Raw genomic sequence first — 24,768 nt, forward strand, 5'->3', positions numbered from 1 at the left:
ATTACCTCTGGCCACTTCACAACCTTAAGTCCCGTAAAATGCTACAGAAGGATGGGTGGTTCAATACAAGCTGTGAATGCCTCTGGCTGTTTATTTAGCCATAAAAAAGCACCTTAGTCAATATTCATGCAAAATGGTTGTAACTGCTGAACTACACATAAAAGTCAAATTTCATTATAGGATTCCCACATTTCTTTTTCACCAATGTGAGGGAAAAAAACAACCCATTTGATTAATTTAATGATTTTGAGAGCGATGTTCCTTTTATCATGAAAAACTCAATAAATCACAGCTGGTTCCACAATTGTATGTTGATGAACTTCTACCACACCCTTTACAGGGCACTCAGTGAAATGATATTAAAGTTGATGTTGTTAAAGATTATTTCAAGACTTAACTAATTTTAATTCCGTAACATTTTGAAGTCAGTCCAAGTAAACACCAATACATGCCATTTCCACAGAATATTCATCAGGATATTTGTGAAGGAAGCTCACCTGTATTATGCATCATATTACTATTCTGCACAAAATGTGTATTTTTAAGGAAATAATATGTTTTTATAAGCATGAAGCAGCTAATTCATGAAATCTAGTCACAATGTCAATAAGACCCTGTTTACATGACAACATTTCGAGTGAAAACCCATGGTTATTGTGTTTGTATTATTTTACTTTTAACGTTTTGCAATTGCACGACAAAGTTTTGACACATATGTCCACGGAAACACCAGAAAGGCTGAAAATGAAAAAACCCCGAAACAAACTGACTCACTACTGCCACTTGGCACAAATTTGGATTACCAATTATTTCCATACTATAGTAATTCATGAATAACTGTTGATTCATTGACAAATGATTGTCAATATTAATATGTATTGTTTGGCTCTTTATTCAAAATTCCAGTATTTTACTTTCCGGTGAAATTGTTTCAGTTGGGGTTGCCACATGGAGTCACTGTCAACTTGCTCATTTTTATACTGGATGATCTTCATGCGGGATTCGAACTCAAGCCCAGAACAATCAAGTTCTGAACTGAAGCAAAAACCCCACCCGAGGGAATCCTCCTTTCACTTCCTGTAAAACTCTTTCACAGGTCAGGTGACTCATCCTGCACTCAGTTGTCTTTCCTCATTCTGCTTTGTTATATAGCTTTGTTGAGCCCCGAGCTGCTCACTGTGAACCATGTCCTGATTCCCTATGCTGGTAACTGATTGGCTTCTATAAATGTCAATCAAATTCGGAACATACTCTTCTGTAAAGTGCTCATACAGGAAATGCATGTATATAAACATTCATATTTCACACAAGCACCACTTCATTAGGTCTCTAAGTGATCGTAAGCACTGGATTTGTGGGAATAACCAAACCATGGGTACCTACCAACCTCCGAGGCCATCACAGTAATGTTGTGCCAGGGCATGTCTTCTCTGTCCAGAGGCTGTGTCGTACGTATGACTCCGCTGCTCTCCTCGATTTTGAAGTACCGTACTCCGTCTTCTGTGCTATCCATGAAATATCTGTTTGGAGAGAGAAATCTGATTTTATCCAGACTGTCAATGCATCATCTTGTCATTCAGCAAACAGCCGTTCAATATTAGCGTGACGCATTAATATGTGTGCAAAGTGTGGGACGGGCTGCAGACCATAAATAAAAGGGTGAGCAGAAACAGCTGTTGGAAGATATACATTAAAGACATTATATGGGTGCTGGATGAAGGATGACGCGCATAAAATATATCAAGCATCCATCTGCATGATCAACTGAGAACAATACCACAAGTGACACCTCGTGTCAACAGATGTATTCAAACAAGAGTGTCAACAAATGGGAAACAATCAAACGTGAACAATCCGCTGCAGATGGTATTCTTTTGTATTCGTTTGCCATGTCGTGTTTGACTGGAGTGCTGGTGGAAGAAGGCAATAGTTGTCAAACATATCAGAGTTTCAAGAAATAATTCTCAATTTGGCAAAAAAACGACCAGAAATTGAATTATTGAAAAGGATCTGTCACAAAACAAACAGTCCAGATTCAGGCTTAAGGGGCACAAGACAGAAAATATCTTACAAAAAAAAATTGTAAATAAAAGCCATGGGGAGCCAGCTGAGGGAATACTTCTCACCACAACAACAAGCATCTCTGTTGTAACCATTTCACTATTTATCGCCATCTTATCTCCATATTTGTGAATACAAAAGTGCTCATTCAATTATTTTCATACTGTCAAACTCAATCCTGTGTCTTTGGTTTAATGTCAAGAGTACATAATACGATTACTATTCCTGGCACTTTGGTTTGTATTTGTCCTCTTTCTTACCTATTTCCTGTACCTTGTGAAATTATTAGAATTTTATTTCAATGTATTTTACGTTCCAATGTTATGGACTTATATGGGGGAAACAATAAAAAATAAAATAGGAAAAAAAAGAGTGTGTCCATTTTATACATGTGCAAACCTTCAGCCTAAAAAGGTGAGACATACAACTGCATCTGTCGGTCGGTAGGGCGGTACGTAGCGCCTCGCAGTCCTTTCAAGTTCTGCATCGAGGTTGGATGCGCCACAAAATAACTCACCTGCATAGCACCAGGGGGCATAGAAGGAGTGGCCGTGAAACCACAAGAAACTCGCTGGTCAGCTTTATTTTCTGGTTATAATGAGCAAGCTAGCTTCCTAGCTATAATATCGGAGTTGGGTGAAAGTAATGTTAAAATAGTTTGCCCCGCCTCCAGGTGGTGTGTGCGGTTCAGTCTTGAAACCTGCGTCTACGCAGAGGCTGTGCAGAGGTGGTTCACGGTAACGCATAGCAGCTAGTAAAGTGTAGTATTTGACTGTAGAGAATAAATTTGTCTCTCAATTCGACAATGAAAATGGTTAAAATGGAGTTAAACTGATGAAAGAGGCATTTAAACATTCAAATATCATACTTCCAGAGTCAGAGGACAAATAAATGAAACGATCTGAGCATAAATCTTTGAAACGCTTCAAGCTCAGAATTTAAAAATAACTCAGCAGACCCGGGGGGGGGGGGGGGGGGGAATACCTGGATCAAACCCTGGCAAACGACGCTCTGGACATCCGTCACACGTGGGTGAGAACGTTTGAAGACCAGAAAACACAACTAACCCATGTTAATGAGACACATTCGACCCAAGCCACGCAGAAGCGGCAGCGCTTTGAAGAGGCTGGCGTGCGGGAGGAGCAGCGCCAGCCAACGGGGACGCGCTCATGCCTCTGTGCTTCTCAAAGCCCGGCCGCGCCTCTGAGGCAGAGTAATCCCCGCTACTTCTAAATGGACTGCAGGTCTAGAGACAGAATGTCCTTAAAATACATATTTCTAAGGGCAATTATCTTCAATATTTAATAATGACAAAAGGCGATGTTCTGCCGGCCGTGTTTACACTCCTGTAATGGCTTTCCGGCGACGTGGCGTTATCAAACGGGAAGGGGAAGCAGTCTGAGGAATACAAAGCACCAACAGGCTCAGCTGCTTCTGTCATGAGCACAAAATGAGCATTGACTGTGTGTTTCCTAATTTATCTCTTAATGACCTATTTACACCTTTAATCCCACGTCCATTCTCCTGTGTAATACACCCAAAGTCGACTATTTCCAATCGACACCAGAAATTGGAACGGCACCAGAATATTAATGCCAGGACTGCATTTATTAGCAATAATAAACTATTTATTTAATTTTCGCTCACTCACTCACTCTCTTTTTGTTTTGTTTTTTTGTCATAACTGCCAGAGTACCCACCACCCCCTCTCGGCCACCACCCCCCCACCCCGCAATAGAAATGCTGTCATGATTTATTGAATGTTCAGGCTCAGATGAGCATGAAGGCTTTTCAGCTTAAAAAAAAAAAAAAAAAATGGAGTCTTTGTCAGCAGAAGAAAAGCATATTATTTTCTTGCTTGTAGGGAGAAATCCGCTGAAAAACACTTCAAACCTGTTAATTATTGCTCCTGGTGATGAATCGAGTGCATTTTGCTGTTTTGCTGGTTGCGCTCTCATTTATGCAGATAATCAGTCACAAGCAAAAGCCGTTACAGCATGTAATAATTATTTTTACAGGACACTTTGAAAGGGGGAAAATCTTTTCTTCAGCGAAAATCCAGAGTTTAAATTATCATCTGGGGAGCAGGAATATTTTTTTTGCTTGAATGTAAATTGCTCATTTTAAAAGGGATAATCGGCTTGAACCCTCTTCAGGGCAATGCTTGGAACACTTGGATATGACAAACGTCCACTCCTGAGTGTTGTTGAACAATATATCAAGACTTGTATTTAATTCTGACAACAAGCGGTGGGGATGTCTCATTGACGGAATCGTTTTAAATTAGTCAAACCTAACGAAGGCCTGTCTGTTACATGCGAGTGGTGCTCAGAGTCAGTGAAAATGCAAGTTTTAGAAAATGGCTCCCAAAGTAGAACTTTTTGAAAACACTCTGAAATGCTGTTACTGGGCATGCGCAGCACCACTATTTTAAATCGTTCTTCTGCACAAGTGTGAGACGATGGACAACAAAAGCTGCCTTCAGAGTGGCATGACTCCCAGTCCATACTCTCCTGGGCCTTATTTCTCATTTCATTATACGAGTCCGTACAAGCGCTCCCACTCAAAATATGGAGTTTATCAACTTGTACTTACACTTAGGAATGTGTGTAATTGAAAGCACAACTATGCTTAGAGACATAATCTAGCAGGAGAACAGTGAAACTACAAATAGAAAGCAAAAAGAGAGTCACAGCGGGTGCTCAACTATGTCAAACTCCACACACGTCCCCTGTTTCCTTTAATTAAAAATGCTCAATTCATAATTTCATCCCATGAGAAACAGGGGTTTTGTATCTGGTGTGAAAGGCTATAAAAGAAAGGTGTCTGAAATGTACGCAAGTGCTGTGCTCGTCTTGCTCTGTCAGAAGATTTGACGAACCATGCGCTGTGCAAGGAGCGTGTTTGTGCTGACGTGTTTGTGGGTGGCTTCTCCTGAGTGACGTAGGAATCCATGTCGCATGAAAAGTCCATCATAGTTTAGTCGTAGATTTCTTCTCTATCACACAGGAAGGTGGGGTTCGCTTCCCAGTTGGTTTTTGATCGGTTATTAATGGGTTTACGCAGCGACGTGAAGCCCATACAGTTATCCCCTCACACAGCCAGCTCCTGTCCACAATGGGATTTTGGGCACCGAGTTTAACATCAAATCACTTTGTTTTTTTTAAATTTCTGCTGCCAACCTCTCCTGCGACCCAACCAGAATTAACCTTTTACCTCGGAGCATTTTTCTTCTTGTTGGTTATCCCAATATTCAACGTTCCAAACAATATTTTCTGGTTTGCTTCAACCTCACGGAAAAGTTCTTTCGATTTCAGTTTCAGAAAAATCCTTCTTTGCCCTGTTTGCCATGATCCATGATACCAAGTACACATGTTTAAACAGGCTTTCTTTGTACTTATATACATGCTAAAGTTAATTCATAAGACAGAATTTACAACCTTTTCTACACACATATGATAAATGAAGTCCTTGGAACTTAGTAGTATTATAGTTGAGAGTCCTCAGTATTAGCAATCGTTGATAAAGTTTGCAGCGTACAGCGTATTGTTCTCTGCGTGTATGTGTGTGTGGTTTCATTACAAAAATATCTAATAACTAGTGGCCTGGCATGCTTAACTACATTATTTTTTAATGTTTCTGCAGAAATGGCCATCGTTTGTAAAACTTTGCCACGTCAATGCAAAACCTTTCTGAAACAAAAGCAATGCATTTTCATGTGAAGCGGTGTTGTGCAAGCAGGGCTACAAATTAACTTTGATAACTAATTTTTTAAAATTTGTTTGGACGTTTGATATCAGCTACAATTTGCCAGGAGAGCTGGGATCATGCGTGAGAGTGTTTAGCTTCGCTTTACTCAGATTTCAAAACACATTTTGTCCAGTTTGTTGGTAAAGTAGCATTACCGTACATAGTGTGGGGATGGAGGTAGATTTTATCCCTCATTGCAATAGAAATGATTGCTGAATAGGTGGATGCAATGACAAAACAATCCTCCATTTAACATCATGCGTGTATAATAAATCTGTCAGAAAGTGTGAAACTGACAGAGTTACAGGTTACTAATATGTTACTAATATAGACTGTACAATAGTATTTCCACGTGCTATACACTGGGCTTACTAAACCTGTTAATCCTAGGCATACATCTAATTATTCCTTATCACTGTGAAACCTTTAAAAGCCATCTAAAACGACTTCCTCTTTGAGTAATTTTTTTTTCTTCATGTGAATCACAATCCTTGATTGTCTGCTTTGTACGGTCTAATCAGTTGGGAAGTGTTACTGTGATTTAATCCTTACATCTTTTGCTATTCATAGTTTGAAATAATGTTTCTAAATAGAATATATTTCTACTTGGACTTCTATGAAATGTCCTTCAATCCTTTACACAGCTAAATGGTTTTATCCAACAATATCAATATGGAATGCACTGCTCTAATTATGTATGATTATATACAATGTACATTAAAAAAAAAAAAAAAAAACATGGCTTCCTGGTTTTTCATATGTATTTTCAGGCTGAAAACATCATTCAGTCACATTAACTGACTGATAGATGTAAGCTGTAAGAAATTAAATTAGACAATATAAAAAAGCTGAATGCAACAGGATGAGATACTAACTTTACCAAGAAGTAAGAAGTGAGAACCCTCACAATTTACAGAACTGTTCTCGAAACCTGAAAGTCTGTGGCTGACAAGTTCTAGAGCAGTGCCATGTTCTAGAACTCTGACAGATTGAAGAACTGAGACATCCTAGAACTCTGATAAATCATCGAACTCTGTAACATTTGAGAACTGTGTCATTGCAACACATGCAAAGTCTTTGAAATTCTATAATTGAGACGTTCCAGATCTATAGACACGTTGTCAAACTTGTTGAAATATCAAAGTCTGACAAATTGTTGACCTCCAACAAACCCTTGAACGTTGACGAAGTCCACATCTCTAACACACTCTGGACCTCTGACAAATGATTGAAGTCCAAATTCTAGAAGTCTGAAACAGTCCAGAACTCTAAAAAGTTCTTCAACTCTGACAAATTCTAAAATTGAAAAAAAAAAAAAGTCAATAACCCTGAGCATCTTGAACTCACTATTTCAGAACGGTTTACATACACTACACCTCTGACAACAATGAAGTACTCTGACATGTGACTCAACCCATCAACTATAAATATATTCAGCAGTCTGATGAAGACTCATCAAATGTGTTCTTGAACACTGGAATGAAAGTAAAAGATGCTTGAACAAAGCCGGAAACAGGAAGTCCCCTGCTATGTACATTTCAAGTGTAAGGGGTAAAGCCACAGCACGATGAACAACAAAATTAACATAATGTTGACAGCAGTACAATCAAATAATTGAAGATGTTAATTCTGTGAGGGCTTTGACAGTAATTCTTGAAGACCGTTTTTATCTATGATAACAATGTTTTTTCATACATGAAAGTCCAAAGACACACCGTCCACGAATACCGACTGATGCAATGCCACGATGTAACCCGGCTGGGAACTTTCCCTGACTGTAATTATGATAATGTGTAAGAGCAACCGGAGGTAATGACTCACGAAGACCCCGTTTGGTTATTTAGATGTCAATTTCACGCCATTTCTCACCATTTAAAATGTCACTTCAATGGTATGTTGATTTCGCAGCACGCACGGACAGACTTCTGATGATCAAAGAGAGCCAAACAGCCATCCCCGCTGCATTTTACATTTACATTCTGACGCCAACACGAGCAACAGCGGCACAATTGTTTCGCTTTCAGGGTTCAAGAGGATGTCATTGGAAGGCCCCCCCGCTGCCTTTCTCCTGCACACGGTAGAGCACAGGGAGGGCTGAACCGTAGGAACAGACCAGGTATCCCACAAGAAGACAAAAGAAATCTTTGATATGTAGATTACCGTCTTGTTTACGACAAAACCTTCACAATGCGTTAAGATGCTGACATGAATCAGAATAATCAACCCCCCCCCCCCCCACTGACGTCTTTTTCACATTTCAAGTTTGACATCATTAATGAAGGAGTGGAGAACTTCTTCTCAAAGTTAAAGCGTGGTGTACGTGTCTGTAGATGTTCAGTGCTGGAATTCATTTGGCTCACTCCGAGCACGCTCCGTGTACTCATCCCTCCACGTGTGAGAAAGCATCGCATGCTGGGACAGTTTTAACAAGGAACATTGTTCATACTAACTTTATGGAGTGTGGTTTATCGAGCACACAGCCACATCGATGTCTCTTTGTTTCAAACTGCTGTGTTTTCTTTATTTTTTTTATTTAAATGTGCCTCTCACCAGAATATTTAAATCGGTCCAATTTCTTTATTTGGGGTTTTTAGATTTTCATGAACAATTTTAGCCGGAGGGGACACACAGTGGAGAGAAAAGCAGTAACATGTGTTAGTTGTACTACTTATAATTTCTCTAATGAGGTCCAAATCACACTTCATCTCATTCATTCTGAACATGTTGAGATTGGACTTTGTTCCACATGTGAAAAAGTGGCACCCTGACACAGTCAGTTTTACCAATTTTTTAAAAATGTATTATCAGTTCTGTTTTGGTGTGTAAATGGTATGATTTATATTGTAACTGGCCAAATTGAAATCATGTTTTTTGTGTGTCTGTATTTCATGCAAGATTTTTTAGGCATCACCAGCTAGTGTAACACGAGGTGGATCGTGGGAACAGTTTTCACATTTAGGCCTCATTTTCAAGCGAAAACTGAAAACTTGCAAGTTTTTGAAAATGGCTTCCAAGTTGCAACTTTTTGAGAAAGCATTGTCTGCTACTTTTGAAAAATGCTCCCACTCTGTTTACATGTAAACGAGAAAAATGCCCTTTTTCTGAAATGCTGCTGCTGCGCATGAACATCACAGCTGTAGTAAATCATCCATTCAAAACAATAAACATGTGCTTTTCACTCTTGAATTTAACAGCTTTGTCAATAGAGTGGAAATGTATTCCATTATGATCTGGATCATATGAGGAGACACATTTTATTTCCTACATACAGATACTGGGTAAATCAAAACCATGAAGAAAGACGTGCTTCAATCTCTACAGCGTGTCTCTGTTTGCATACATTGGTTGATTTAATACATGAAAACTTGAAAAAACGAATGGTCATTTTAAAACCTAACCAGCGAAACACACATTTTTCCTGAAACAAATATGCAAACATTATGTCTGTTCACATAAACGGGATCTTAATGCCAAGTTTTCCAACATTTACACACACTTTTTTAAAATCTGTGCCTCCAGCGAGAAGATCCTAATTCTTTCACTTTAGGTATCATTAACAACTTTACCTTAAGGGGAGACAGAGAACAAGACACTGGGGAACGTTGTAACAAGGGTTGGTTAAAATACTTCCAATTACTTCAATAGGGAATGACTTAGAATTCAAGTGATTCTCTCTGAACAATCCTTTTTCCATGTCAGATCATTTTGAGCTTTTAGCTGAAGTGAGATTGCTCGTGTCGAGAGTGGACTTATGATAACATTTGCAAACATGTTCTATGCCCTTAAATACAACAAAGCCACATCTATGTCTTGTTCTATGAAGTTACAGGATGTGTGGCTGATTGTTTTGAATACACAGACAGACCCAGTCTAAGAAGTCGTCCAAGCATCACTTATGAAATTGAATTCAACGTGTTTTAAGCCTTGTTTAAATGAAAACGTTTTCAAGTGATAATGGAGAACTTCCGTTGTGTTTTTCGTGTCGGTTTGCGTGACGCCCGGAGTCACTGAAAACCCAACTTTTTGAAAACGGCGGGGGAAAAACACAACATGCCTGAGAGACAGACAATAACAACAATGTTTGTTTCCAGAGTGTCATGACTCCCAGTCCGTAATCTCCTGAGATTTGGTGGTTGTACAGTTGACAGTCACCGTGATAATAATCCAAATTAGTCATTTATCCATACAAATGTCTGGAAAATCCCATTGTTAATGTTTATAGCACAGTGTTCATTGTGTTCAAAACATTGCTGTACAAATGGAAAAACCTATCTGAAAGGAAAACTCAAAAATGATGTGTTTTGACTTGAAATGCTGTCCGAGGTCCGACACTAATCAATAAATCAATATTATGGAGCAGTAACTTGTGTTTACTCATGAAGACAGACTTTTACAACTGTCTCCAGTCTATAATACAGACATTTCTCAAATCCAGACAAGACATAAGAGATACAACTTGAACGTTCTTTAAAATACTGATTTTTGTTGGTGAAATCCACTAACAAGGCAGCATTGATATGTGACTCCACCAATCTGTTATGCCTGGTCAAAATGTCAAAGGTTCTAAGAGTATAATGAAGACTTTAATTGAAATTGGAGGATCTTGTTTTGAATCTAGACATCCTGAACAAAACATGCATCAATTATGGGCTGCTTTCAAACATTGCGTTACACATATTTCGAAATACACTGGAAGAGTATGTTAGCAGCAGGTATAGAATGCCTCGAACTCACAGTTACACCAGTGTCTCCAGTGATCCGATTGTATCCACAAATGCTGCTTCAGGCACGATATTAAACTCCAAGTCAACAGTTTGTAAGCACTCGGAAAACACAGGAACTGTGGCCAATAAAAAACACATTTACAGCGGGAATACAGTTCTAATAATCCACGCACGGTTACCTTGCCAGTGTCAACAGATAGGAGTGATGCATGCAGCTGGAACGCTTAGGGCGGGGACACGGCGTCGCCACGATAAAGGAATCAATAATTTAAGCTGAGGTAAGATTTAGGGGAAACTTAACTGCTGAGTTGGAAGCTTCAATGTGAAACTGCAGAGAGATTGGGTTAAGATGAGATTTCTGCGAGTTTATCTTATGAACTTGCTTTATTTATTCTTTTCGTTGTATTTTCTATTTGGTCTCGAGTGTATGCAGTACCTCCGAGAAAGAGCAGTACACAGGGCTTAAATTTCACACGCATGCAGGTTCACATTAGTAGATAGCGTTGGAATCCACACAAATGAGACGATACAATGAGGACACGAAGGAGCGAGTGAGAGATCTCACTGATGTCTGAATGCCAGGACTCAATGCTTCAATTTAATCCTAATATATGTCTGAATTCATCATTCGGACGCTGAATTCTTGATAAAAGATTCTTCTATGCTTCGGAAATATACCCTTACATCCAATTATACAGTAAGAAAAGCCTGGCAAAGTGGAATAAAACTTATTCTTTCTCGTTAGAAAATTCCAAATGTATATTGTATTCAAAGCCATTTGAAGCCTTTAAACACAATCTTCAACACTTTGCATGTAGCATTCTCCCCACTCTGTATTCAGTATATTCAGTAACTTCCTGAAGTCTTGAAACCTTGTTGTTACTCTCCGTCTGTGTATGAGCAGATCTGCTCACGACAGCCATGGTGCGCATGTGCATTATAGCAACGATTATATAGGCAAGCATTTTTCCACCAGTTTACATGGAAACTGAGGTTTTTTTTGCAGAGTTTTGGAGCCATTTTCAAAAAGTTGCTTGGCTCTGAGCACTGTTGTCCTGTAAACAGACACCCAAAACGCAACAAAGGTTTTGCGTTTTCAATCGTATCCGATAAAATAGGATAGGTAGTTGTGGAAAAAGGAATTTCCCATTGGGAATTTAATGAAATGTGATCAGTTTCGTTGGACTTGTGTATATAACTGTTGAATGTGATTGTGCAGAGCTCCACTGGAGCGACGATATGTTATTTTTGTTCGAACAAAGATAACATGCTACCTTGTTTTCACTATCTCAACATCATTCTGTCAAATTGTGCTGGTTTAGCAAGACAACATCTGTTCGTTCTCCAAAACGCTGTTTTAAAGTTTAAAGCGACTCAAGTTCTGCTGTCTGACAGCTCTGGAGCTCCAACTAGTGGCTGTCAGGCAGATCACAGTTAAGCGGCACCAAGTTCATGGATATAACACCAACCGACGAATTAAAGGTGCAGACCATTTTTCTGGATTGTTTAGTTCTTCTTTTTCAGACATTATAGCACTATTAAAACGTGATAGGATAACACAGTACCTGACAAAAGCTCACCAATTTATTTAAATGGAATAAGTGAGAGATTAATACATAAAACATAAATCAATTGAATGAGCATCTCAAGTTTGCTTTTGAGAATATAAATATTTTCCGCATCTCTCAGGTAACAATATTGTCCAGAGCATCACTGTATAAGCCCCCAATATCGTGAATAAATATAAAGTTTAAAAAAGACATTTTATTGGTTTGCATATGATTGCAGTCCTCGGAATTTGCATTGTTAGCGACGGTTCATGCAGAAAACTAGAAAGATTTTCAAAAAGTCCCCCCATTTTATTTCCTGCTATAACCTCAGAAAAGTGTACCACATACATAGGACTATGGCGTAAGAAATGTCTTGCCTCAGAAGTGTGGGAGGTGTCTGACTGATCCATGTTTTTCCTTTCGGGGCTTATCGTAGCTGTTTTCTCCTCATTGCTCAGTTCAGCAACAGAAACTCGGACAAACTTCTATGGTTGATTCGACTCGGCTGACGCTCTTACCAGCTGTCACACATTTCCCGCAACGACTGAAAAGACTTCTGGGCAGCTTTGGGGTCCGATTCATTCACGTTACCACAGTCGGAGCCCAATCTTGTGCTTGTTAGCCAGTTAGCTTGCGCACACTGATATCCACTCCCGGCTGATTCGGAACAAGCATTTTGTGCGTTGAAGCGAAACTGAAGCGAAACAACTTCTTGAATCTGAAGTCAAACCTTTTGTCTTTCAACTATAACTCAGTAGCTTAAAGTTTGTTTTTCATGTGTGAGTAATATTTCATCTAATGACGAGCATTGTGTGTACAGCAACTCCATCATTTGTGTCGAGAAGATAGAGAATTCCCGTTGTTACAAGCGGTGCAGTTGCTTGACTGTAATGTCATGAAACTCGGTACCTGTTCAGAACGAAAAACCCAGAGATTAGTCCACTGCCTCGGGCCAATATCAATCTTTTTTTTTTTTTCCAGCGGTACACAAGCGCGTTTAGACTGCATACTAATGTGCTAAGCAGTTGTATCGCCTCGGGTTATTTCACAAGCTTGCAGACAAAGTAACCAGCTATTTGATGATGCCAAAAAATCTGAGTGATTCACGATGCATCCTGCTGCCTTTTCTGAGGGGATGTGGAAGAGTGTGGCGCATGTGAAGTTTCAGAACAAACAAGAGGCGACTAAACATATTACCCAGCATCTGCTGAACAGTATGCTCTTCACGCTGGTGGGACGCGAGACCAAATCAAATTCACTCAAATACAAGTTAAAAAGTAGAGGTCCTGATGTCTTGCTTTTGTGTTGGTGGAGGGTCATATCCACACACTTTTATGCACATTTGCATGCACACATGTATTTAATGGCATTGTAATGCGGTTCAGATCAGGACCCAATTGGATCACAGCATTAGTTCACAAATAATCATTATTTAATTGACAAATAAATCCTACCGCCCCAAGAGCAGAACGTCTCCGTCTCTGAGTGGGGTTCTACAGAAAGTCTCCACCTCTCAGTGTTTCTGTAGGTCTTTTTTCCTGTTATAAAGGACTTTTTTGTTTCCACCATCTCCTCTGCTTGCTGTGGGTTTGTTGGGTGTTTCTCTATAAAAGTGCCTTGAGATGACTGTGTTGTATTTGGTGCCACACAAATACAGTTAAATTGAATTAAAATAAACATATATAATAACCTGGCTGAACTTTATACAAAGAATTGGGAATTTTGAAATGAAATAAAACCCCCGTCAAGAACAAGCTACATAATGCAGAGTGCAGATAGTGGTGTTATCCAAATCCCACCGAACCTAAGTTCTTACAAAAATACTGTATGAAGAGGCCACACCTGAAAAGACAAAAGAACATTCAGAACTAATTCCAGCAGATAAACTAATACTGACCTAATACTACTTAATAGCAAACTTAGTCAGCCTTATAAAACTACAATAAATACTGGAAGTCTCAGTAGAAAGATATATGTGCTGATATGAAGCCTTAGGAAACTGTAGGGAAATCTAAGGGAGCAAGAGGACTCTTCAAATCAATAGGAACCAATTCTAAACTGTAGGAAGCCATAGACAAATATGAGAAACCAAAATTATCAATCCGGAGGAAGCCAGAGGAAACTATAGAGGCATAGGAATCCATAAATATCACAATAAGTCCCAACAAACTACAGGGAGTAATTGTAAACTACATGAAGCCATATGCAACTATTGTAATTCAGAAAAAAAACCTAAAAAAAAAACTACAGGAAAGCCATGGGAAACTGTAAATCCACAAGAAGCCATTGGACATTTCTGGAAGCCTTATTAAACCACAGGTTAGCCTCACACTGCCCCTGTCCTCAATCTTTTCAGCACAAAAACTCATTTCTAAGAATCAATAAAACATTAGTTTTACAGTTTATGGAAAGAAGATGTTCAATCAAACCACATTTGAATGACGACAAGTTCTGAATCCATTTTAAAATAACAACACTATCTCAGTTAAAAAACAAACAACAACAAAAAACAACAACATAGAGTTCTCTATAGAGTTTCCTTAAATTAGGAACTCTAATCCTGATATAATGTCATGGTGGGGATGTTTTCAATGATCAGTGAGAAACACACAAAACTGCTTTTGTGAATCGTTCTGGCAAAGATTGACATGTTTCTAAGAAAGTGCATTTTCGGGAACAAATTAGTAAACAATGTGGCAGAGATGCCACTGGCTGACAGTAAAATGAATGCAAAGCCTCTAAATAAACATAATATTCGCAATCTCTTCTTCCTCCTTTCTTTGCTTTTGCATCGCGCATCTCATTTCATAACCCAACTGTATGGAATAATGCACAACTAATAGGTGTCTGCAGGCCTTCTCTTCCTTTCTGTGAATGTCATTTTTGGGGGATTGCATATTTATAGGTGTTAATGCAAAAAAGACAAGCCTCTTACCTAACGGGACTGTTCCTGCTGTCAGGGTCTCGAGCTGTAACTGAGCCCACCTCAGTGCCACCTGGTGAATTCTCATAAACATCCAAGATATAATAATCCATAGAAAAGACAGGGGCCTCGTCCACATCCCCCACTGTGATCTTAAGGGTGGCAGTGTCTTTGAAAGAGCCGAGATAGGAGAAGCGGGGATCCACATGTGTGTTCACTCCCTCGATGTGGAGAGTGTAGGTCTTCTTCCTCTCGTAGTTCAAAGGCTGGGGGGAAAAGAGGAGACACCACAGGGCCGTGAGATTATTACCATACTCCCTGAACCACACGGTTACCCCGACTGAAAGCGGAGCTTAAGGAAGTGCACAGCGAGTACTGCAAGTCCACACCGCAAACATAACTGTTATTACTGCGCAGTATTTTCAATGTCGGCTCGAGAAATGATTAAAGGATTGACGATTTTGAAAGTATATTACCTCCCTCTGCACGGACTGACAGTAGATCGATTGAGTTAATTATAATTTGAGGGGGTGAATTTTGAGGAACATTTTTCTTCATGTCTCATAATCATCAGGTCTAAACTGCAGTACATTATAATTATATAGTATATTTAAAACTGAGTAAAACAAAGGTTCGGAAGCCAGAGAAATAGAACACGATCATGTTTGCTTTCATGAATATGGAAAATTGCCATTTGTTCCAGGTCGCGAAAATACTGAGAGAGTAAAATATCAACTGCAATTAACATCGTTTATGATTGCATTGTCATAAAATGCTTGAAAAAGAGGTGCCAATGGACTCAGCTGGCCCTACACGGCTTTTGTTCGCTCACTTATATATGCTATATATTTTATGTTTTATATAATAACCAATAACCAATTCTCGTTCCAAAGCCTTTGACTTTGTGACAAATCTTCTCCAGAATTTCATCATTCCTCATTTTTATTTGAATAATTAGTGTTAAATCTGATATCGTCATCCACCAAGACGTGCAACTCGATAGTGTCACATGTTGTTAAATCACTCCATGGCGATCACAAAAAGTCTATTGTGGATACAATCTTGTTTTCAGCAGCTTCATCTCAACTAAACAAGACTGAATACTCATTTGAATATTTCCCATAGGAATATCATGATGGCCTATTTACAAGACACTGTTTTGAGTGAAAACAGAAGCTTTTCATTGCGTTTTGGGTGTCTGCGTGCACAACAACGCTGCACGGAGCCACTGAAAACACAAGCTATTTTAAATTTCCCCGAGTCTGTCTCCATGAATATCTGACTGATATTCACCCAGTTTGGTCGTGAAGTTGGTTTTCAATCGGAGGCGTGGCTCCTTCTGACCTTAAACTCCATCTCGCTACTATATGAGTGGGAATCGGACCGCAACACAACTCTGCAACATAGGTGGTTATGCTAAATGAGGTTTTTTTCATCTCAGGTTTGAAGGGGATTGATCGGGAGAAACATGTAGACTTTTAATTGTCACAACCAGTTTTATTTTCCTGATTTCTGTGATAAAAGTGTTTTCTAATATGTGTAATGAACTTATTGCTTAAGGTGCTGCAGGGATGCAGAGGAGACATTGAGGACGTGAGCAGCTGTGATGAACTGTACAGCACAATGCTTATGTTGAAAAATATGCAAATACCTATTGGCTTCTTGTGGCTACATGATCAATACACACATAATTAATACATGCACTACACAGAGAGGGAGAGGTTTCTCCCTCAGGCTGTCTGCCTGCTGAACATGGAACAATAGACATATATTTATATATACCGTGTGTCTGGAACCGGTGGGGAACACATTCACTGCATGTTATGATGTGTATGAAGGTCTTAACATGACTTTATTGTCATCAGTCCAAGTTCATATTAAATTATTTTGTTTATGGAATTATAGTTTCAGGAATACTTATCTCGAATACACACACCGTGTATTTGATGTATTGGTACCCCAAGCAAGAAACCAACGCATCAGTGAATCTGAGGAATTGTTCTTGACTGAGTTTCAACAATCAGCGAAAGTCTCTGATTGTCACAGTCTTGTTGCCTTAGTAACCTGGACTTGGTTGGTATGATGATTGATATTGGTCAAGTTGAGGGAATCAGAGGCAGACTGGGGTGAGAACAGGTGTTAACTGTAAAGGCCGTGACCGGGAGGGAAAAACAGAGTTGAGTGAGTGCAGTCAGTTAGTGCAGTTATTTAAACATGGTCAGATTTACTATGAAGCTGGTTAAGCCTGTTTAGATTTTCACATGAAAAATCTGAGCTGTACCTTTTGTGTTTGTCGGGTGAAACGGAAATGGACTTTGGTCAGATATTTCACCCGGTGTGCAATCTCGAAGTGTCCCATCTCCGCATTTATTCACAAACTCCCACACCATGGGTGACAGCTGCATGGTGCTCACACATCGTTTGAGGAGGTTCAGTGAGGACATGAGGGACTGAACTGCCGCCATTGTGATTAGAAGATGATCCTCTCTACCAACTGAGCCACCTCCACTTCAGAGACCTGATTCACTAAGATCCATCGTGACGCTGAATTATATTCTCAAACTGATAAATCAAGCTGTTGTTTTCGACACATTTTGCAAAGGATCAACTAAAAGTCTGTTTACACGGTGTTTCAAGTGGAAACGCATTGTTTCAGGAAAGTTTTGCATGGTACATGGAAAGATTTTGAAAATGATGCAAAAAGTTGCAGAAAAACTGAAAATGGTGTAGTTAACATGTTGGGCCGTGAATTGGTACTGCGGGTTGTTCTTGTAATAGAACCACACAATGAGCATTAACAATGGCGAGGACACAGACGTTCGTATGAACAGACAACAGAGTTGGGATGCGGATCTGGGTGAAAACCACCAAGTCCCAGGGGAAGATGGACTGGGAGTCATGACACTCTGGAAAACGCCATTATCGTTATTGTCCATCTACTTGTGCAAAAGAACTATTTACACCGTGGTGCAGGAGCGGCGTTTTAGAAGTTTAAAGGTTTAGTTTTCCTTGATTTCCACAGAGACAGCTCCAAGCATCATTGACACATGAATGGACCCAAAATGCTGCGATAGTTTTCTCTTTTCACTTGAACACGTCACACAAACGTGACCTCAGTTTTGTTTTGAAAGCCCCCTACGTCTATACGCAGAGAGGAAATAACCGATCGGGCGTCAAGATTTTCTTGCCCGATGTCTTCCATAAATCAAATCGCAAGGTAAAAACGCGCTCACCTTCTTCAGGCTGATGATGCCCTCCCTCGTGTCTCTGTCCGTGGATATGGAGAACATGTTGGCCCCCTCCGAGTTAATGATGCTGTACTTGATGTCCGCGTTGACGCCGAGGTCCTCGTCATTGGCTTTGATCTTCCCCACCGGCTTTCCGACTTGAGCTGATTCGGGGACGTAGAGCTGGTAATTTTCTGAGGATGAACATCGGTGCGCACGCAGAGGGGAAAAAGAGGCTGTTTTAAACACAGTGCCAACCTCCTGCTTTGCCCTTCTCATTGTCTGGGAAAAAAAAAAAAAAAAGGCTTAGCGAGGCATTTTGATTCTGCCACCATTTTGTTCCTGAGGGAATGTCATTAAAAATACTCTGCAGTGCTTCAATTGACATTAAATGCTAAACTGGGGTTGATAGTGCTGCAATGAAGCAGATCAAACTCTGAGGCTGGTGATTATTCACAAAATTCTTGATGGTTTTGAAATAGTTTTTTTTTTTGTCTTTCTTTCTCTCTTGCTGCTGCACAAATGAAAAACTAAGACCCCCGGGGAGGTTACACTTGATGAGGCACTTTCAAAGACAAAGAGTCATAACTTTATCGTTACTTAAACTTATCATTAAAATGGGAAAAAAAAAAACTAAAGTGGGAAATGGAGTGACTTGATGAGTGCACAGCTAATTAAGCTAATTATGGAGATTATATATCACAACACAAAGACAACACATCGTGGCGAGGACAGCTTGCACACAGGGGGTGATAAACATATGGTTCAAGGGCCAAAACAGGTCAGAAACTTCCACAAAAAAAATAAAAAAAAATGGCCAGAAACTTCTTCTGCATCTCTTCAAAAAAGTACACAGTGCAGTTTGGGTGAGCTTCCTTTCCTGCTCTGCATCTCGTATTATCTTCTTTTCTTTTTGTGTGATAAAAGTGATTCCGGAAAATAATATAAAAGTGTTGGATTGCATGCATCATGTGCCCAAATGTTTATTTGATAATATTGAGTTCTTCACCTCTCGCTGGCTATTCACAGACAGCAGAAAACTAAACAGCAACATACTGCAGTGAAAGCTATATTCTGCAAGAACTGGAGGAGAATTTGCAAAAGAAATAAGGCCAGGCATTCATTTAAATAAGTCGTAAGAAAAACATTGTGGTGAACACATTGTCAATATGTTTTCCCAAATAAATTGAATTGGTTTTGTTAAAAAGAACCCAGAAAATGTGAAGATTTAAGAATGTATTCATACTTCTTTGCCTAAAAACAGACAGAAAGGGGCTGGGACCTGGTTATTTATAGGTTATTATTTTGTAATGTTACTGGCTAGGTTTAAATTTAATCAAAGTGGATAGCATGAAGCATAGACTGATTGACAAAAGCATCAAATATCTATAATTCAATGCTTTGATAATCAATATATGATATGTAAAAATCATTCTAGCTTCAAGTTACATACATGTAATTAACTCCAACACAAATGAATAGTATCTAATAAAGTTATATTTTAACCCTTTTTTTCTCAGCTCAATCTTTTGCAGAATAACAAAAAGTTGTGATGTGACTCTCTGCATTGTTATGAGGCCGCCTGTCATCTGGAGGTGAAGTCCGTACGTACTTTGTGGAAACTTGGGCGGGTTGTCGTTGACGTCTGTCAGAGTGATGTTGATGGTGGTGGAACCGGAGAGACCTCCAACCTGGCCCGCCATGTCTTTGGCTTGGATGACGACAGTGTAGTGTTCCCTGGCTTCCCGGTCCATGTTTGATAAGGCCGTCCTGATGATTCCTGCAGGGATGAGAGGAAACAAAGCCAGTACGTCAACACATGGTATCGTAGTGGTTTGTGTCCTTTTAACAGCACAATACAAAATGATAAATTCACAAGCAACAGAAAACAGTACGATAGTAACAATTTATGGTATTTTAAGTTGTTACTTAAATACCATATATATATATATCATGATGCATAGTAGTACCCCCAAGTTCACCAAGCTCCTATAAACTATGCAACATTGAACATTATTTTCGTACCCTAAATACTAGGTACTATCAGACATACCATGGTATACAGTATTTTACAGTCCAAATATGTCACATGGTACAAGGTAAACATCATGGTACTACCAAATATCTTGAAAACATCCATGGCATAGACAACAATAACTTTGGAGCAAAGAAATATATCGTGACCGGCAGAATTTTACTGATTTGACACATAATGTCAGTACAATTCTGACATATGTGAATATATATGAATATGCCATTCGTACAACATTGTAGATTGTGTTCTGCAGACCCAAATCCCATGGTACCGTCAAACATACCCTAGTATACAGTGTTACTGTCTAAATCACATGGTAATGTCAAATATACAGTGGTAGACAGTGTTTTACTGCTTAAAATACTATAATGAAAAATACTATACAACAATGTCCATTATGATACTGACCAGTTTAGCGTTGTACTTTAAACTTGTTATGCTATTCAGTAAAGTACTGACCACAAAACCCACAGTCTGATCAAATGTTCCATGGTATGCAGAATGTTACAGTGCACTGCTGTCAGATATGTCATGATGAACCGTATAGTCCTGTCAATATCAGCAAGTAGGTACTGAGAGAATTCCCATGGTGCTATCACATGACTGATTGAAATTGAATTGAAGGACTAAATATATACTATCACATATTCCATGGCGTCCAGTGATTTACAGCTTAAAACACCATTATAACGTTGAATATCACCCTATTATTCTGACCAATTTACCTTAGAATTGTTGAGTGAATCCATGACATGCAATATTTTATGGTCAAAACACCACAATAATGCCAAATATATCATGATAGACAGCATGATACTTCCAAAAACACAATTTTACTCTGATCACACCATTATAGATGGCTCTAACCATTTTGCAATGGTAGTATCAATTACACCACTGTCCAGATACCATGGCACTACTAATTATACAATAGTTTACAGTATTTTACGAATCACTGAAAACTACTGCGATACCAAATGCACCAAAACATAGATTTTGACCATGGTATTACCTAATGTAGCTATGTACAGTAGAGCACTGGCCATGGCAATGAAATATACTTTAATATACAGTGTTTCACTGCCCACATACATCATTGCACCTTCTAATATAGCACAATATCGCCACATAGCATCTTCTGAGGTATTGTTCTATGTATACATAATTGGTAAAATGGTATATGGTATATGGATGTCACTCTTTTCTACCGCTCACATGGTGCTTTACATTGTTAATCACATTCACCCACTCACACATCAATGGAGGCGGCTGACATGCAAGGCGCTCAAATTCCGCTTCATACAGGGTTCATGAATGTGCATGTTTTGCACAAGGACACTTTGACATGTGAACATGGAGAGAGGGCAAATCAAACAAGCACTCTACCAAGTGAGCCACAGCCTCCCCTTTTTATACTATTATTAACCACTTTATGAAACACAATATCATTTCTTATGGGTCTGTAACATTATATACAACATAAGTTATCAAGATCTTGCACAGAATACTGCGTTTGTCAGTCTGCTATCGTTCCGATATTTGTTCCTCATTGAAACCTCCTTCAGTTATGGACAACTGTCACTGCATTGGTCCTCCTTCTAGAGATTAACAATGGGGCTCTTTCACCTGTGATTCTCCTGTTCTGTCATTGTCAAGGTTAGCCTCTCCTCACTTGTCATTGTACTGAAAATGACTATGCAACCTTGGATCGGGGCCGAAGACAACTTTCTCGAGCAACCATTCTGTCACGTTTATTACTCAAATAACAGCAAATACAAGTATGAAATTTCACAATGCAAACTCAGTGATATATGACCACATCTTTGCACCACAGGGAAACTGTACTCAGGTAAGCTGCTACAAGGCACCATCGAAACAGACCCAACCATCATTTTGCCCCCTGAGCTGGAGCTGAAGGAGCAGATTTATTGACTGTAATAGGTTCATATTTTGCACATATATTATCTGTGTGTGGTCATAAGATGTCTGTTGGCCCATATTAGTTTTGGTGCGTGTCAGAGCCGGAGGGTTAATTCCCTATTTTAGCTCCTGAAACCACATCTCCACACGGATCCTGATTTAATATGTCCTACCTGTAACATCAGTGTTCGTTGTAAATTGTGCTTTTCCCCAGAGTCAAGACCCTCCGGCAGCCATTGAACTTGTGTTCTCCTGAACTTGTGAACCCTGCAATAATACAAAATGGGCTTGTCCTGGAGCACTGAGACCTGCGAGCAGATGCTGCTCTTGAGGTGAAATGGACTTTTACCACTGGTGACTCCTGTCGTGAGTGGAAATCACAACAAGCAACATTTAACGAGATGACTTTGGCGAATGAATGAGAACAGATCCTTTTCTGTCGTGGTTTTAACGCTCGCTGCAGAAAGTGCTTATCACATGTTTTTGCATGATACATAATTAAATCCTATTATATTTATTGTTCGGCTATTTTCGCCTGCCTTTCTGGGAAGACGCCGTGAACACCCAACCTTACGGTGCATCAGCTCACTCCTACTACATATATTGTACAAAATGAATCCTATTAGCTGCATTCACAAAATTGGCTGATGCATATGTGTATGTTTGCTTTGTTTGGTTCGCAAGAGATTACGGCCACTGTTATTAATGTTGCGTGATGTGGTGATGTAAGTGTTTCTGTACAATGACATCATAAAATTGTGTGCTACGCTGGAGGGTAGAAAGGAGCACCCTTGCACTGCATGTATAGTGGAAGTATGAACTCACACAGAAAACCGACATACAAATTACATAATTACAATATTATATTTAATTACATATGATTGCTGGCGAAGTACATTTGTGTATGGGAATCGGGTATAAAACATCTTAATTTTGTATTGATGTCAACGCTGCATACTCGGTGGGGAATTTAAGAGCCTCCGGTTCCTAGGTCTGCACATCTCACTACAAACATCTCTCATCACATGAGGAGACTCCAGAAACTGGGACTAAAACAAACATGTCACCCTCCTCCAATGGTGATTAATTTCTATTGGTCAGCCTCCAGACGTGATACTGCACTGTGGTCCTTCAGGTGCTCAGAGGAGGACAGAAAAGACCCCTCCCGTCCTCTCCTCTCAGAGAGACGACTACTGAATGGCCCTTAGCAGACCCTGGACATCAAATGTTCTTCCTGCTGTCCGATGGGAACTGATACAGACCGTGACACCAATGAATGTTCTAAAATACAGCCTCTACTCCCAAGAAGTCAAGCTACCTCCTCTCTTATCACACAGACTGAAGGGGTAGGGGTTGGCTGTTTGCATGCTCCGGTGCATTTATGGGCATTTGTTGTGGATTGTTGAGCTTGACCCCAGGTATACGTTAGTTTATCCCACTTTGACCACCGTGATCACCATTGACGGATGGATGGGTTAATGGATGGATGCCCTGGAATATCACTGCCTACCTGTCCACTTTATCAGCAGCTACCTACATTTCAGGATGTTGTTATTAAGTGGCTCAGCCACTTCCTTAGAAACAGAGAGCAGTACATGTCTATAAACAGTTACATTCTCACAGAACAAATATTAAATATGGGGTGCCACAAAGATATATTTTTAGGCTTCTTCTCTATCATTTTTATCAATTTATAGCTTTTGCTGTATCATCTGATCTAATCTTCCAAATCTTTATTGCAGACGACACCAATTTTGTCATATCAGGCTCTGACTTTACTTTTCCTATATGAAATACCAATAACCCTCTTTTATATGCAGCAAAATGGTTTCAGATGAACAGACTCACATTGAATCTAAATAAATCTAATTATATAATATTCCAAAACAAGCCCAGTATTTCCTACGATTGACAACATATTACAAATCAATGATACCAACATAATACTAACAATGATACCATGAAACCACATCAGGTATGTCTGCAACAAAGTGACAAAGTTCTATGGTATTATTAGAAGTATCTCATTTAGTAAATACGTCATGTCTCATGTCACTATTCAATAGTTTAATATATCCATACTTCACATATTGGAGATATAATGAGAAGAAACTATTGATGAAACCAGACATTATTGCTCCTCAGATTTTCTGAATTCTTCTATAAGACTTATGAGATGCTTGAGAACAATAAAATCTTTTCTGAGTTTGTTTGGTGTTAGATCATCCTAAACAAGATCTGTTTTGACCCCAGAGAGAGACAAAAGCTTTGAAACGTCAATATTTTGATTTGCTCTCAATTTCTACTCCTATTCTCGGGCTGCGTATATGAAGAGGTAAGATTTTCCTGCTGCTCACGATAATCATTGGATTCCAGTTGATTTCCGCCGTGTTTTGGTGGCCTGTTTGAATGGCAATGGTGCTTGGAGCCACTGAGAAAGCATCCGTTTCCATTGGAAATGTTTCAAAATGTGTTTTGTGTAAAATTGAAACTTTTCTAAAATGAAAACGCAAAATTCCTATACCCTTGAAACATTGTGCATACACAGTGTGAATCTTGGGCTTCAGGTATAATCTTC

The 24,768-nt window shown here is 39.3% G+C and overlaps 1 protein-coding gene across 1 annotated transcript in view; it reads right to left on the bottom strand.

The window, feature by feature from the left end:
- Positions 1 to 24,768, bottom strand: part of LOC308143993 (cadherin-18) — a 131,743-nt gene that overhangs the window by 33,887 nt on the left and 73,088 nt on the right. Inside the window, exons 5-8 of the mRNA XM_080514966.1 lie at positions 19,848 to 20,015; positions 18,242 to 18,429; positions 15,021 to 15,274; positions 1,384 to 1,520 (exon numbers count right to left, since the gene is read on the bottom strand). Of these exons, the coding sequence (XP_080371092.1) occupies positions 1,384 to 1,520; positions 15,021 to 15,274; positions 18,242 to 18,429; positions 19,848 to 20,015 (747 nt within the window). The remainder of the gene's footprint in view (positions 1 to 1,383; positions 1,521 to 15,020; positions 15,275 to 18,241; positions 18,430 to 19,847; positions 20,016 to 24,768) is intronic.

Source organism: Blennius ocellaris (assembly GCF_963422515.1).
Source record: "Blennius ocellaris genome assembly, chromosome: 19".
Classification (NCBI taxonomy): domain Eukaryota; kingdom Metazoa; phylum Chordata; class Actinopteri; order Blenniiformes; family Blenniidae; genus Blennius; species Blennius ocellaris.